Source organism: Schistocerca cancellata, chromosome 6, assembly GCF_023864275.1.
Source record: "Schistocerca cancellata isolate TAMUIC-IGC-003103 chromosome 6, iqSchCanc2.1, whole genome shotgun sequence".
NCBI lineage: Eukaryota > Metazoa > Arthropoda > Insecta > Orthoptera > Acrididae > Schistocerca > Schistocerca cancellata.
Window position 1 is genome coordinate 38,513,967 of NC_064631.1, and position 15,581 is coordinate 38,529,547.

Genomic DNA, 15,581 nt, shown 5'->3' on the forward strand with positions numbered 1-15,581 from the left:
GTGGTGTTCCTCTTTACACAACCTGGAGTGTCGCTTAGCACTGACTGGACATATGTTTGGCTTATGACCCAGCTCTTTTAACGCCTTAGGCACAACCAATGTACTAGCTGGATAGCTGATAGCACTTTGGAACTCACAAGTGATTCTTTTCGCTGATTTCATTTTTTTTTTTCAAGCACCCTCTGCAATACCCGATGATTTCAGTCCGTCAGTACATGATGGCTGCTTCGTCTTTGTCCCGCTGTGGTTGTTACATCGCTTTGCCACTTCACAGACGCACCAACGACGTGTCCGCCTGCTTAGCTGGGTGGTTCCGTGTTTTCCTCCTATGCAGCGGGCCCGGGTTCGATTGCCGAACGGGTTGGGGATTTTCTCCGCTCGTGGACTGGTTGTTGTGTTGTCCTCGTCATCATTTCATCCTCATCACCGACATACGAGTCACACAATGTGGGGTCGACTGAAATAAGACTTGCATTCGCCGGCCGAACTTGCCCGGATGGGACCACCCGGCCAACAATGCCATATGCTCATTTCCATTTTTCCAACGACGTGGGCAGCTTCAAAAGGGTCGAAATACCCCTGATGCATTTGTTGTAATTGTGACATCGAACGACTAGTCCACGTTACTGCATCTCTACTGACAACACAATACGCCCCGCGTTTTTTATACCGGTGAGTCCGCCTACGGTGACATTTAGTCGTCAGCTCCGCATTATACAGAGACGTCCACATACTTTTGGTCAGATAGTGCACGTAGAGAACTGTTTGTATGAGCAGCTACGCAGGATTACTTTTAATAATAAGGTTCGTGTTGCAGGCCCGTCACAAGGCTATTGGCCTCTCTGCAGGGAGAGTGTAGCCTTTCTTCGCCGCGGCAATAGGGGGGGGGGAGGGGGGAGGGTGGCGAGCGCATCTGCTCGATCGCCTTTTATGACCGATTTGTTAACAGGGTGAGTGGACCAGGAGCCTTCCTGGAGGGAACGCAAAGAGGAAAAGCTCCGCCCCTACGCGGAATGGAACCCAAGACCGCCAGTGCCCGAGTCAAGCGATCTACCCGCTAGACCACCACTTCCACCTATCTTTAATAACACTTACAGGAAAAGGAATAATGTAGTCAAAATGACCGAACGAAAATACGAACGAGAGAGTTCTTGGAAGACTTTGAAATGAACCGCCCTAGTTGACACTCTGACACACCGGTAATCCTTTTAATTACTTTCTTTGCTTCAGAAAACTGCTGTAAAGTAGTAGTTGTGAACATAAATTGAAAAGAGAAGAATGTTTTCTCCTTATCTTAATTTGCGTCACAGTATTCTTGCTATAAGACTGGAAGGAGGCTGCTTCTTTCCATTAAACTAATGCCCTAACGGGATCTGTGCAGAGTTCCGGTGAAGTGTGGAGCTTCCAGTCGTTCCTTTATGACAGACGGATCTGATATCAGAGGCATTAGAAGGACGACCTGCGATCGCGAACGCCAGACTTCTTTATTGCTTCCCCAGACAGAGGGAGAGAGAGAGAGACAGACAGACAGAGACAGAGAGAGGGTGAGGGGGTATTGTCTCGCTGCTCTCAGAATAAGACAATGCGCCATGTATAAGGTCGAAGTTCAATTCCTGAAAGAGAACTTGATCGGACGATCTCAGATATCCTATCAGTCGAGAACGAGGGCAAAGAAACTCAGCGTCAGACCGAAACAATGTTTGTTTTCCATAGCAACCTGAAATGAATGCTCTATCTCTCTCTCACTCTCTCTCTCTCTCTCTCTCTGCCACACACACACACACACACACACACACACACACACACACAAATATGTATTAAGATAACAGGGATTATCATTTAAGCACCTATTTCACTTTCGTAACGATCAGCTAAATTTTCATGAAACTGCTCATCTATCTCTGACTTATTGGAAGTTATATTTTATAATGTTTTATCGAATTATAGACGTAGCTCTTTCTTAATTATTTTGTGATCTTTTAGAATGACAATTTCCTTCCCATTCTGCGTTTTAAGCATCTGTTGCTAGCGTTTATTTTTCGCTTTATTTGCCTGCACTGCAGAGCCGACACGGTTTTATTGTGGCACTCTGTTCTGAAGTAGACGTTTCGAGTTCAGGTTGCGAAACGACTTTTTACCGCAAGTAAGCTATGTGATCATAAGTATCCGGAAACCTGGTTGAAAATGACTTACAAGTTCGTGGCGCCCTCCATCGGTAATGCTGGAATTCAATACGATGTTGGCCCACCCTTAGCCTTGATGACAGGTTCCACTCTCGCAGGCACACATTCAATCAGGTGCTGGAAGGTTTCTAGGGGAATGGCGGCCCATTCTTCACCGAGTGCTGCACTGAGGAGAGGTATCGATGTCGGTCGGTGAGGCCTGACATCCGGGAACTGCTTAAAACATCAATGTAGGCCTGTGCTGTGATAGTGGCACACAAAACAACAAGGGGTGCAACCCCCTCCATGAAACACACGACCACACCATAACACCACCTCCTCCGAATTTTACTGTTGACGCTACACACGCTGGCAGATGTTCACCGGGCATTCGCCATACCCACACCCTGCCATCGGATCGCCACATTGTGTACCGTGATATTCTTTCCACACAACGTTTTTCCACTGTTCAATCGTCCAATGTTTACGCTCCTTACACAAACAGAGGCGTCGTTTGGCATTTACCGGCGTGATGTGTGGCTTATGAACAGCCACTCGACCATGAAATACAAGTTTTCTCACCTCCCGCCTAACTGTCATAGTACTTGCAGTGGATCCTGATGCAGCTTGAAATTCATGTGTGATGGTCTGGATAGATGTCTGCCTATTATACATTATGATCCTCTTCAACCGTCGGTCGGCCTGTACGATTTTGTGCTGTACGTGTCCCTTCACGCTTCCACTTCACTATCACATCGGGAACAGTGGACCTAGGGATACTTAGGAGTGTGGAAATTTCGCGTACAGACGTATGACACAAGTGACACCCTACCACCTGACCACGTTTGAAGTCCGTTGAGTTCCGCGGAGCGCCCCATTCTGCTCTCTCACGATGTCTAACGACTACTGAGGTCGCTGATACGGAGTACCTGGCAGTAGGTGGCAGCACAATGCACCTAATATGAAAAAGGTTTGTTTTGTGAGTTATCCGGATACTTTTGATCACATAGCGTATTTAGCCAACTGCGGAAGGAGAGGTGATGATGTAAAATTCCTAATTCCGACTTTGCGTTAGTGTCATCGATTAATTTCCCAATATCTCCACAGTGTCCCATTTGGCGAGGATGTATAACGTTCCCAAATATGTGAGTGGCTCGAAGACTTCTTAAGTAATAGAACCCAGTACGTTGTCCTCGATAGTGAGTGTTCATCGGAGGTGAGGGTATCATCTGGAGTGCGCCAGGGAAGTGTGGTAGGTCCGCTGTTGTTTTCTATCCACATAAATGATCTTTTGGATAGGGTGGATAGCAATGTGCGGCTGTTTGCTGATGATGCTGTGGTGTACGGGAAGGTGTCGTCGTTGAGTGACTGTAGGAGGATACAAGATGACTAGGACAGGAAAAAGACTCCTGTAATGTTTGAATACTCCATTAGTAGAGTAGCGCTTGACACAGTCACGTCGGTTAAATATTTGGGCGTAACATTGGAGAGCGATATGAAGTGGGACAAGCATGTAATGGCAGTTGTGGGGAAGGCGGATAGTCGTCTTCGGTTCATTGGTAGAATTTTGGGAAGATGCGGTTCATTTGTAAATGAGACCGCCTATAAAACACGAATACGACCTATTCTTGAGTACTGCTCGAGCGTTTGGGATTCCTATCAGGTCGGATTGAGGGAGGACATAGAAGCAATTCAGAGGCGGGCTGCTAGATTTGTTACTGGTAGGTTTGATCACCACGCGAGTGTTACGGAAATGCTTCAGGAACTCGGGTGGTAGTGTCTGGAGGAAAGGAGTCGTTCTCTTCGTGAATCGCTACTGAGGAAATTTAGAGAACCAGCATTTGAGGCTGACTGCAGTACAATTTTACTGCCGCCAACTTATATTTCGCGGAAAGACCACAAAGATAAGATAAGAGAGATTAGCGCTCGTACAGAGGCATATAGGCAGTCATTTTTCCCTCGTTCTGTTTGGGAGTGGAACAGGGAGAGAAGATGCTAGTTGTGGTACGAGGTACCCTCCGCCACGCACCGTATGGTGGATTGCGGAGTATGTATGTAGATGTAGACGTAGATGTTATTGATGGTGATCCGTTTGTTGGATATGGACATTAAAGTACGTTTACTAAAGACTTATTTAACGGAAATGTCTGGCCGAAATAGTGTGCCCTCAACATTGCTGTAATGTGACTGCAATACATGACAATACTGCGCTATTTCTGGGCAATATTAGTGATGCAGCATTCTGTTGCAAGTAGCTGCTGAGATTGGCCGACTTTGTCCACCAAAGGTGCAGAATATTTCGTATGACCGGATCGTATCTGCCTCTATTCATGTCTTTAAATACTTCCCTCTCACTATTAGCCTTGATTCCTTTTTTTCACGTCGACCGCGCTCCATTGCCACATCAGATAATCTAAGCGGTGGAACAGTATTATTTCGCTTCACTTCGAAAGTTCCTCCGTCAATCCTACCAAGTAAGGATTCCATATTCCGCAAGAGTACTTCACGAAACGGCGGACAGTCTTAGTGTAAACAGCCCCTTTAGTAGATCTGTCGCGTCTGCTAAGTATTTTACAAATAAAACGCATTCTATGATTCCCCTTCCCCACAACATTTTCTATATGATGGTCCAGTTTCAGTCATTTGTAACTGTAACCCCTAGGTATTTAGTTGAATTGACAGCTTTCCAATTTGTGTGATTTTTCGTGTAACCGAAACTTAATGGATTCCTTTTCGTACTCATGAGGATGACCTCACACCTTTCGTTATTCAGAGTTAATTGCTATTTTTCCCACAATGCAGATATCTCATTATGATTATTTAAATCATTTTCCAGTTCGTTTTGATATTCTGATAATACTTTCGTGAGGTTAAATCGCCGAACGTAAATCTTTCGACTGGACGCCACTCGGCGACTTTCGTAATCCTAATCTACCCGTTATCCAATTGGGGAAAGAGGATCTACAGTTTTAAATCCGAATCCACGTGTCGTTCTTGACGACTGTCCACATCGTAGAGAGATGAAGGCTAGATCAAAGGGAGGCTGAAAATTTCCTTGTTCCGACCGGGATTCGATTCTACGACCTCTCAATTTCCAGGCACACGCTTTGCCGTTGGACCTCCACTTCCGACATCTTCTGATGACTTTACGAGGCGGTAAACGGTAGCACCATCTGCAAAAAATCTAAGAGGGTTGTTCAGTTTGTCGCTTAAATCGTTGATACAAGGTATTTCAAAGTCTTTGTGACAAATGTCAAGGTGTGATAGATTTTATTATGGGGAACAATTTTTGTTAGAGATAAAATGTTCACTGACACTTGCCGGCGATGTTCTGTGTCTTTTATAATTTATTATGTCCCTGAGAGGCGGCAGAACATAGCCACTGAATTGCATATAAGCCAGTCATTTGCACTGCGTGAAAGAAGGTAGGCCGAGGTTCCAAAATATCTTTATACGCTTAGAGACATTCATTCTTAAGGTTTTCTGTTGATCTATCAATTTACCGGGGTAGGTAGCATACAGATGCAGCACACCTGTTTAGTAGGCCCTGCTAGTTATTTGAAATATCGTCCCATCGATGACTTCTACTACGAAATCAAGAATTCAGTGGCACAATCAGGAGGATATTCCATAGGCGCGCAATCTGATTAGAAGCCGTTTATGAAGAACTAAGTCCTAAACTTTCTGGAAATCTAGAAATATGGAATCCCCTTGATGTCCGTTGTCGGTAGTACTCATTACTTTGTGCGAATAAAGAGTCAGTTGTTTCTCAAGACAATATTTTCTTAATCCGCGCTGGTTGCGTATCAAAATATCGTTTTCTACTTTATTCAAGGGCAAGTCGACTTCTCGTTTTTCACATATCACGTACGCAAAAGCTTTACAGGGGGAAAGTTTACATCTTCTTCTCTTCTTGTTCCGAACTGGCCAATATTTACTTACTTCTTAGCAGAATTATATGCTAAGTACAAAGTTACAAGCATCAAAGATAATAGACCACGAACTACTGATTTTGCGTATTCTCATTCAGAACATCAAATAATCACCCTACATTTAGGGCATAATGCGCCAGAATAGCGAAGCTACGCAAAAGGACGCGTGATGTCACGTGACTCGAAACTAGCACCGACTGGTGGTCACCTTTTTAGCCCCATTCAGAAGCACATCAGTTCACATAAAGAAAATGTTAAACTCTCGCCGACTGGAGAGAAAATCCTCTTCAAACTCAGCTTTGCATATGTGCAAAGCATCACAATGAAGGGCGTAGAGAAGCAGCTGTGACTCCAAGAAAGACAACCTAAAATAGAAGGAAGACTCAGCTGTAACACTGAAGACTGTGAATATTGTAATATCTAAGCTGGCGCCCAGGCGAATTTTGCGAATCGATTAGTTCCTTTTGAAAAAGATTTTAATTGAGTTGAAATTAATATTCAGCCAATGGAAGCATTTGTATGCGCACCGTTCGGATTTTACGTGCAAAAAGATGCTAAAAACACGTTTTTCTCGGAGTTCTTTGGAGCTCACCACTTCTACACCTCAAACTTGTACGAATCGGTTTGAACTTTGCACGAAGGTAAATAAATGGATGAAGTCAAAACGAAATTTTTTTATCCAGTAAACTTAAAGGCGAGGTAAATGTGGTACGTAAAATTCGTTCTTACGTGAATTGAATGCATGGAAACGGTCTAAAGTGAATTTAATAAATAAAAAATGCATCCTTATGACAAAATTTAAAATTCGCTTTAAACACTTCAGCTTCATTCGTATTTTACGAGCAACAAACGCGTTTCTTGAGTTTTTTGCGGGTGGCACTTTTGTGTTTCAGGCTTGTGCGAATTGGTTCAAATATTTTAAGAAGGTAGAGAGGTACATATAATTAACGGACGTCCTGTTTTTTTTCGTGAAAACTTTATCCGTTACCACGATATAAGCAATATGATTCGAAGTAGAATAAAACTCTGTGCCGCAACATTCGTCGCCCGAGTCAACAAAAATCTACATCGGCTGCCAGGCTATGACGATCTAATGTCGAAATTATGGTAGAGTAAGACTCCTATTCTAGCACAAAAAGACGAATATTTCCTTGGCGAGTTAGGGATGTAAAAGAAGGGAAGTAGCTTTTCGACTTAGCTGGCAGCTTCCAAAACATTTAAATCGAAACATCTTGACATATTCGCGTTTACTTACTACTTAACCCTACTTCCAGAACACGGTGAGCTCTCTTAGCTGCAAGGTGTTGGCACGCCTGCATCTCGCAATTTGTAGTCTAAAGTCCCTGCTTCTGTGCGCAAGATCCAGAAGATTCGCCACCACCGCAAACAATTCAAAATATCATACTTGTAATAAGTAAGCAAGTTCTTCCGGATGGTTACAATTTCCAGGCGTGTATTTGTTCCTGAGGGGACGGTAAAACAATTTTTTGATTTCTGGGTGGGGGGGTTGGGTTGATTTTTTTTTTTCCTAAGGGTGCCATTTCTCGCCAAAACTCACCGCCTGTCACATATATGGTGAGGGGCGTAAGGACAAATGGACAGAAATTTATGTGCTTCTGAAGAATGGGACGCATCTGCAATGGGAAGTATCCGAGCATTTATAATAGGAAGTCTCCCAGAGCGGGGATGCATGTATTCTAAACGTTAATGACACGTTGTGTCATATTGCACGACGTGACAAATGCCATGCTGGATGGCATGGTGGCACGTGTCATGTATACGACATGGAATGATGTGTCATGTTACTTTACATGAATATGATGATGATGATGATGATGATGATGATTTATGGCTGAGGGCGCCAAACGTGATATACCAATGAGGTAGTGAAAATCTATTAAAAATAACAATAAAACGGGAAACCAAGTTTCATTCCCCCCACAAGAATTGCGAGGTAACCCAGATAAAGTGAGCTTCAGAAAAGTCCGTAGTAAAATCGGACGAGACACAGGAGAAAAACTAGAAAAAAATCTTGGATAAAAGGGGGACAGAGGACTGTGGGTAGATGAGTAATTATAAATAATTACACATTAAAATCTCACACCCAGTATTTTGGGAAGCATTCCAGACACCACATAAAATCATAAAACACGAACAGCACTCGTGTCATTTAAAATAGCGGATCCTGTAGGAGACGCAGATCAACCCTCAGGTCGTCATGTAAAACACACTCAGTTGAAATATGTCGTATTGACAGCTGTGTCCCGCTTCTGTGACATACTGGGGGCTCCTCGCGACGTAAGAGGAAGCCATGTGTCAATGGGTAATGTCCCATTCTAAGCCGTATAAGGACTACCTCTTCAGACCGTCGCGGTCGCACTGAAGGTTTCGCGGAGCGTAGTTTATTGTTCCTCACTTCCAGCCACTGAGCCTCCCACGAACACATGGCCTTCCTAGTCACAAATGAGGCGACAGCCTGCAAGGGAACCGAACAGCGAGCAGGAGGAAGAAGGGAACGAGCCTCCTTGGCCACCGTATCAACGAGTTCGTTTCCCCGAATCCCTGTGAGCGCTGGATCCCAGCAGAAAATTATTTCCTTGTCTTGCCTTTGAAAGAGAAGGAGAAAATCCTGCACTTCTTGCGCCATCCGATCTGCTGGGTACATCTGTACAGTAGCGACCAAGCCGGCCGCGGTGGTCTCGCGGTTCTAGGCGCGCAGTCCGTAACCGCGCAACTGCTACGGTCGCAGGTTCGAATCCTGCCTCGGGCATGGATGTGTGTGATGTCCTTAGGTTAGTTAGGTTTAAGTAGTTCTAAGTTCTAGGGGACTGATGACCACAGCTGTTAAGTCCCATAGTGCTCAGAGCCATTAACCAGTAGCGACCAGAGCACTTCGACAACTTGAGCAGATCAGGAATTTCTTGTCATGACGCCGTCTCATCTGCTTCAATGCCCTCAGGATAGCAAACAGTTCCGCGTAATAAACTGAAAACTGCTCTGGGAGCCCTGTCCAGAGGGCACTGTGGGGGATCACGACAGAACATCTCCCTGCTTAGACACATCCATGTAAACAGTTATAAAATGTGGGTGGTGATGCAAAATCTCGTCAGATTTAATTATAAAGCCGCGCGGGATTAGCCGAGCGGTCTGAGGCCCTGCAGTCATGGACTGTGTGGCTTATCCCGGCGGAGGTTCGAGTCCTCCCTCGGGCGTGTGTGTGTGTTAGTCCTTAGGATAATTTAGGTTAAGTAGTACCTAAGCTTACGGACTGATGACCTTAGTAGTTAAGTCCCAAAAGATTTCACACACATTTGAACATTTTTTTTAGTTATAAAAATGTAGACTTTACTTCACACGATGCATTATACAATATGACATGGGCACTAATGCTGTAAGTAAAAGAGCGCGAATGTCTTTGAAGCTGCCAGATAAGTCGAAAAGGTAGTTCGTTTCTTCTAGATCCGTAACTCTGCCCAGGACATATTCGCCTTTTTGCTGTATGATGGGAGCATTTTTCATTCAGGTAAGTGTGTAAATAGATAAACACAACAGTCGCAAGCGCTACGATGATAGCTGCGCAGTGACACGTACGAAAGGTTGTCATAGCAAACCGTTCACAAAGCTCAGTATCGTGCGATACCTTGTTTTCGGCAGCAGTCGGCATGTCGTAACCGTATCAGGGCAATCTAGACAACTAAAGCAGTCACCTAGACCATCCTCGCACAGCTCCAACATTTCCGATTTTACCAAAAACAAATAACAGCACGATCCTTCACTGCTTTATCTGTGGGATGCGCCATTTCCATTTTGGCTCCTCCAGGACCGTGCTGCGGTGTTGCGGCTTAGGAATTTCAGCGTGCACCAGGATGGCAGACACGTACCAGGAAAAAAAGAAAAGAAAACTACGTAATTTTATTTTTTCGAGATGATAATTAATACAATTAAAACTTTATGACTAGCTCTCACACAGTAAACCAACACTTATTTACAATACTCATTTTCATTTTTTGGCTAGAAGATTAACATAAATCTTTTTCTTTTTCAGGTACTCGCGTCCAGTGGGCCAATCAGCGTTGTGTTTTTTACGGTAGTTGTATTTTTCGGTTCTTTTTACTTGATCAACCTAATGTTGGCTGTGGTAGCGTTAAGTTACGAAGAGGAAGCGGAAATCACTCAGGAGGTAAGAAATCGCCTATCACATCACCATTAGAGCGTATTTTATTCTCATGACATTAATTTTGTAGGGTTGGCTTTGCACTCATAATTGTTACTAAAGTATACTTTACTGATGATATTCTTGGGACTGTAGTTGAAGCATTAAAATGAGTAAATATTCAAGATACTTATTAGCATGTAGTTAATTTATCTTACAGTAAAATGGTATCAGAAGTAGAAAAAACATGTTAATAACTAGTCTACTATATCTGGTACGAAAACTATATTCTACTTTCGGGACTACACTCTGGTTATAGGATTCCAGGCGTTACAAAATTTACCTCCTTCACTATCAGTGATTTCCACACCACACTATTAACCTATACGTCATTTGGTCCAATAAACATGCGAAGGGATAACAGGCTGTTCTAGATTTGTCTCTGTAACGATTTCAGAAGTATATAGACAACAAAAAGAAAAAAAACTTCAAAAGATATGCATTGAAGTTGAAAGTTAAACAGTCCTACTGCTAAGTCTGCGTAGTAAACAATTATGTATCTATCATTCTAAGCAAAGTAAAATTAAAAGTATACCGAAGACCTCATCATTCTAATAGTTTACGTTCAAGGTAGCTGTACTACATCACAGATGTATGACAGTTATTTTGGGAACTTTTGATCACATTTTATCCCCTGCAACATACCATATAGCAGGTTGTATCATTTAACTTGTGTGACAAGATATACATATATTTTACATTACATTAATCATACCCTGTAGACATTATATTCCTTAACGTAGACTGATAAAATATTCGAGTTCTTTGTACATGTCACTGCATGCATCGAAACTATCTGAGATATAGCAGCTCTTCACATTCAGAACATTTACTAACGTTACTTCCTCCACTTGCTAACAAAAATAATGTTAATGGTAGCCTTTCTTCATGTTGCGTTGCTCGTTGGTAATTACTGCCCTGCTTTTCAATTTCCCCTCTACTGCTACAACCAGGGATAAGCGTTAACAGACGTCGATGGTTTTATAAGATGCCAAGGAAGGCTGGACAGTAAATTCAGCGGTTGTGCACTTCCACTAGTCAGTTAAGCATACTACATGATTTCACAGTAATGTTAATAGGCATTCTGAACCACGTTCATCAGTAACGTAGGCGACAAATTGTTTTGATAACTGCATCTTGAAAATGGCAGGAATACAGCGTATGTTGTATGGTGTTTGTTCTACAAAATAGTCTATACTGTCATTACTCTGTGCGAGACGATATGACCACTGATCCGTTATACCGAAACACTCAGAAAATGTTCCCAAACTACCACTGCAGTTTTCTCGACGCAATTCGGATACAGTTTGCATAAAAGGTTTTTACTTCAGTTAGCCTCCTGAGATTCAAATAACTTCCCCGAATATGAAACTTTCCTCCTGGTATAGCCTGTTCGTGCAGGGTATCAAAAGCAACGAAAAGTTCTGTCCTGCGGTGACTGGTTCTCATAGTAGGTGCCTCTTTCCTCTTTTTCACAGTTTTCCATCATCTGACCGATTATCAAGTGTTTCGGAGTGCTTGTTTCTGTAATATATTCATCGATTACTGTTTGACCTCTATTACGTGTTGAAAATGATTCTATTTTAGGTCGTTTAGCATCCTTTGGAACAGGAAAGAGATACAGGGTGAGTAGGCTGTGATCAAAACCGTTGTCACTTTCATTCTGGCCAAACACGCATGTCACTCAACGATGTCTGAATGGGAGATATGTGGCGGTGCACCAATCTTTGATCAATGCAATCAAGCCATTTTTTTCAATGTTGCCTCATGAAATTGTTTTAGCACGTCAAGATACTTGTAGTAATGCTGCTTAACTGTAGTAGCTTGAGATACAAATTCAAGATATTCTATTCTTGTTTCCCTCGTATGGAGAAACATCAACATTTATTTCATTTTTGTTCTGATCTGTTTTGCTTTCTTCGATCGTCGTGGTACTATTCCCTGACTCTGTTGCTGCATTGTTACTAGCTCATTCCTTTAACCCACTGTCTTGTCACCTGCCGTGATTTTTGATAAAAACATGATCTTAGCACGTTGTACTGTCATGTCCAGAACTGCAACATTGCTTGATACGTCGATAGGGTCCACGGAAACAAGCTCTCCAAACCAACTAACACTTCCATATGGAAGATGATAGGTCAACTAATTCAAACCCATATAAAGGGTGTTTTACAATCCTTACTACAGGCTTCTAAGGGTTGTAGCGGGAACTTAGTAGATAAAGTTCTGATAAAGAACTAGGGATGGGAAAAACCGACTAGTTAAAACGCTTTCCGGTATTTTAGTTCTCAATAACCATTATTTTTCAGTATTTATTTGGTCTCGGTTATAACCGCTGATTTTTTTACCTTTTGCTAATAACCGGGTAAAAAAAAGCTGAGTATCTATTAGTCGTGGCAACAGTGCGATTTTTTTTCATTTTTGAATAAAACTTTTTCAAGAAACGTGTAATTTTTATTCGTACAACCAGCATTGCTTTGAAATATTAAGTTATAATAGAAAATGCGTAAAGTGATCAGTGCTATTTTAATAATAATGCCGTCAGAAACAAACAGCAAGCGCATGGGATAAGAATTGGTACATCGCTGCTGAGACAACAATGTACTTGTTACTATGAGGCGTGGCCTATTATATGGTACGCCTGTACCTGTGGCGTGCAAGACTTACCACTTTTGTTCAATATGGTTGTTTATCACTTTCGTTGTCAGCCATCAGAATGGCACCAACTCTAGTCTGGAACTGTTTTACAAAGTAACGTAGCAATGAAGTACAATGCTTAATTTGCTTCAAAAAATTAATGATTTGTCTGCCATTTCTATGAAGTAATAAGAGGAAAGAAATTAGGGTAACAGTATAAATTAAAAACTTAACAACAGTTTTTCATGGAGGTGGTTTTGCGCAGCTTTAATGAGCTTTAAGAACTCCGTTATACAGTACATAGCTGTAACAGTATATTTTATTAGGGACGATTGACTTCGGTCTAGGATCAAACCATTATCTATTCGAAAAACCATCTCAGCTTCGCATGTTCTCCTTATTCTTATTCCAATTGAAAACGGATAAATCGACAAAAAAAACAAAGAAAAACAGAGTTCTTCAACCTCAGATTCCACCGTTTAGCACTGACAATTCATAATGCTCAGATAATGGTATGATCATAGATTACGACGCGAGTTTTGCATATAGTTTCAAAAATTTAAAATCTATAGGCGAATACTGTTGATCTTTTGTACTATTCAACTATTTACCGCGTTTCGAGGAAAGCAGCTAAGAATGGACGGAGTAACGTTTATTTTATTTGCTTATTTAATTTGAGATTTTGATTCTACGCATCTTACAACTGAGGGAGTCGAAATTTTTCAATATTTGTTCGATTTCTATGTTTCTTACAGGAAATAATATGAATAAAAAACCGAAAATTTCAGAAACCGGTTTTTGGAGCGGTTTTAACAGTCAGGTTAGACTGACGTGAAAAAAAACGACATCGCCGAAAATCGGTTGTTTCAGCGATAACCATATCCCTATAGGAACACACGTCCGTAAATGTACCGTTTTGATACGAGAGAAAAAGATCGAACCACTTTCAAATGTCTGATTCATGGTACGAGAAGAGGGTGCTGTCATCAATCCCTGTTTTGATAATGTATAACATATCATTCTTGTCCTACTACAACGACGAATGTGATAAACTGGTTCGTCCGCCACTACGAGTGTTGTTGGGGTGCTCTGTGGACACGCCACTCAGAAGAGTATCAGATCTTCAACCTTATACTACGTCCAAACGGCCATTTCTATACATGGGTTCCTTATCTAAATTTTATCTACTAACAATAAAACCCCTCAACAACCACGACAAGCCTGTAATAGGAATTTAACACCCTGCACAGAAAATGTGTGTAACTGGAAAAGCTACCATTACTGCCCTTCGGCCAAAACGAAATGAATGCAAGTAACCTTTGCGTCCTCTCACCCCTCTCCCCCTAGTTCTTTAATTCTTGCACTTGTAACGTTTTATTTATTTGACGTGTATGTGCATGTGTGTATTATGTGTTTTATATCAAGAAGATAGCGGGCTAAAAAAGATAATGGAGCCCTGCTGTAAAATTGAGGTTGTTTCTTGTTCTTTTCTTATCTGTCACACCTACTCAGTGTGTACACACACCCTGTCCGCCACAGTTACTAGAATACTCGGTGGGTATCGTATCATGGGTACATTTCTGTAAGTGGTGGAGTCGCCACAGACCGTCTCGCCAGACCGCGCCTTACAGAACCTGACAAACACATCGCACGTCAATGTTTAACTCACACACACTTGTGGATACAATCGGCGTTTTTCAAGTAATGTATTATTGCAGTTAGCTTATTTATTAGTTAAATAAACTAATACATAAGCTTTTATTTAAAGACATAAACATAGGCGGTAAATAATGAAAAGGCAGCCTTTGCCGTCTCTTCAGATGACCAATTAGTACACTGTCCTTTCTGCTATTTCTCGTAAGTCTGTAGTGTTTTTATTAAGTTTTAATATTTCTTTTTCCGTAAGTTCTAATTGTTGCCACCAATAACCATTCTCACGTTTAAGGCCTTGTTTGTTTCCATAATTAATGTCTCTCCTGCCGCACGGAGTGGCCGCGTGGTTTGCGACGTCATGTCACGGACTGCGCGGCCCCTCCCGCTGGAGGTTCGAGTCCTCCCTCGGGCATGGGTGTCTGTGTGTTGATCTTAGCGTAAGTTAGTTTAAGTAGTGTGTAAGTCTAGGGACCCATGACCTAAGCAGTTTGGTCCCTTAGAAATTCACATACATTTGAACATTTGCCTCTCTACCAGTAGTTTCTTCCTCATTTGATAATACACACACTAAAAAAAGTTTTGCATCGCCCCGGTTCCCAGAACTCCTGAAGATACACTTTAGTTGTGGATATTGTATCACAGACACAATACCTTTGACTGTTCAGAGATGTCACAAACCCCGCCCAAAGATGTAAACAACCATGCATGAGCAGCACCTATTAGACGGAGGGGGTCCGACAGCCGATCAGTTCCAGTCATTCAACCATGCCTAGACGTTCAATATCGCGGTTCGTTCGCGTCTGCATTGTTACTTTGTGCCAGGAAGGGCTCTTAACAAGGGAAGTGTTCACGTTTCTCGGAGTGAACCATAGTGATGCTGTTCGGACGTGGAAGAGATAAGAGAGAGACAGGAACTGTCGATGACATGCCTCGCTCAGGCTGCCCAAGGGCTACTACTGCAGTGCATGACCGCTACCTACGGAT

The 15,581-nt window shown here is 42.3% G+C and overlaps 1 protein-coding gene across 1 annotated transcript in view; it reads left to right on the top strand.

Annotated features, from left to right (window-relative positions):
• LOC126191195 (sodium channel protein 60E-like) overlaps positions 1-15,581 on the top strand; it is a 339,817-nt gene that overhangs the window by 72,800 nt on the left and 251,436 nt on the right. Inside the window, exon 6 of the mRNA XM_049931990.1 lies at positions 10,140-10,274. Within this exon, the coding sequence (XP_049787947.1) occupies positions 10,140-10,274 (135 nt within the window). The remainder of the gene's footprint in view (positions 1-10,139; positions 10,275-15,581) is intronic.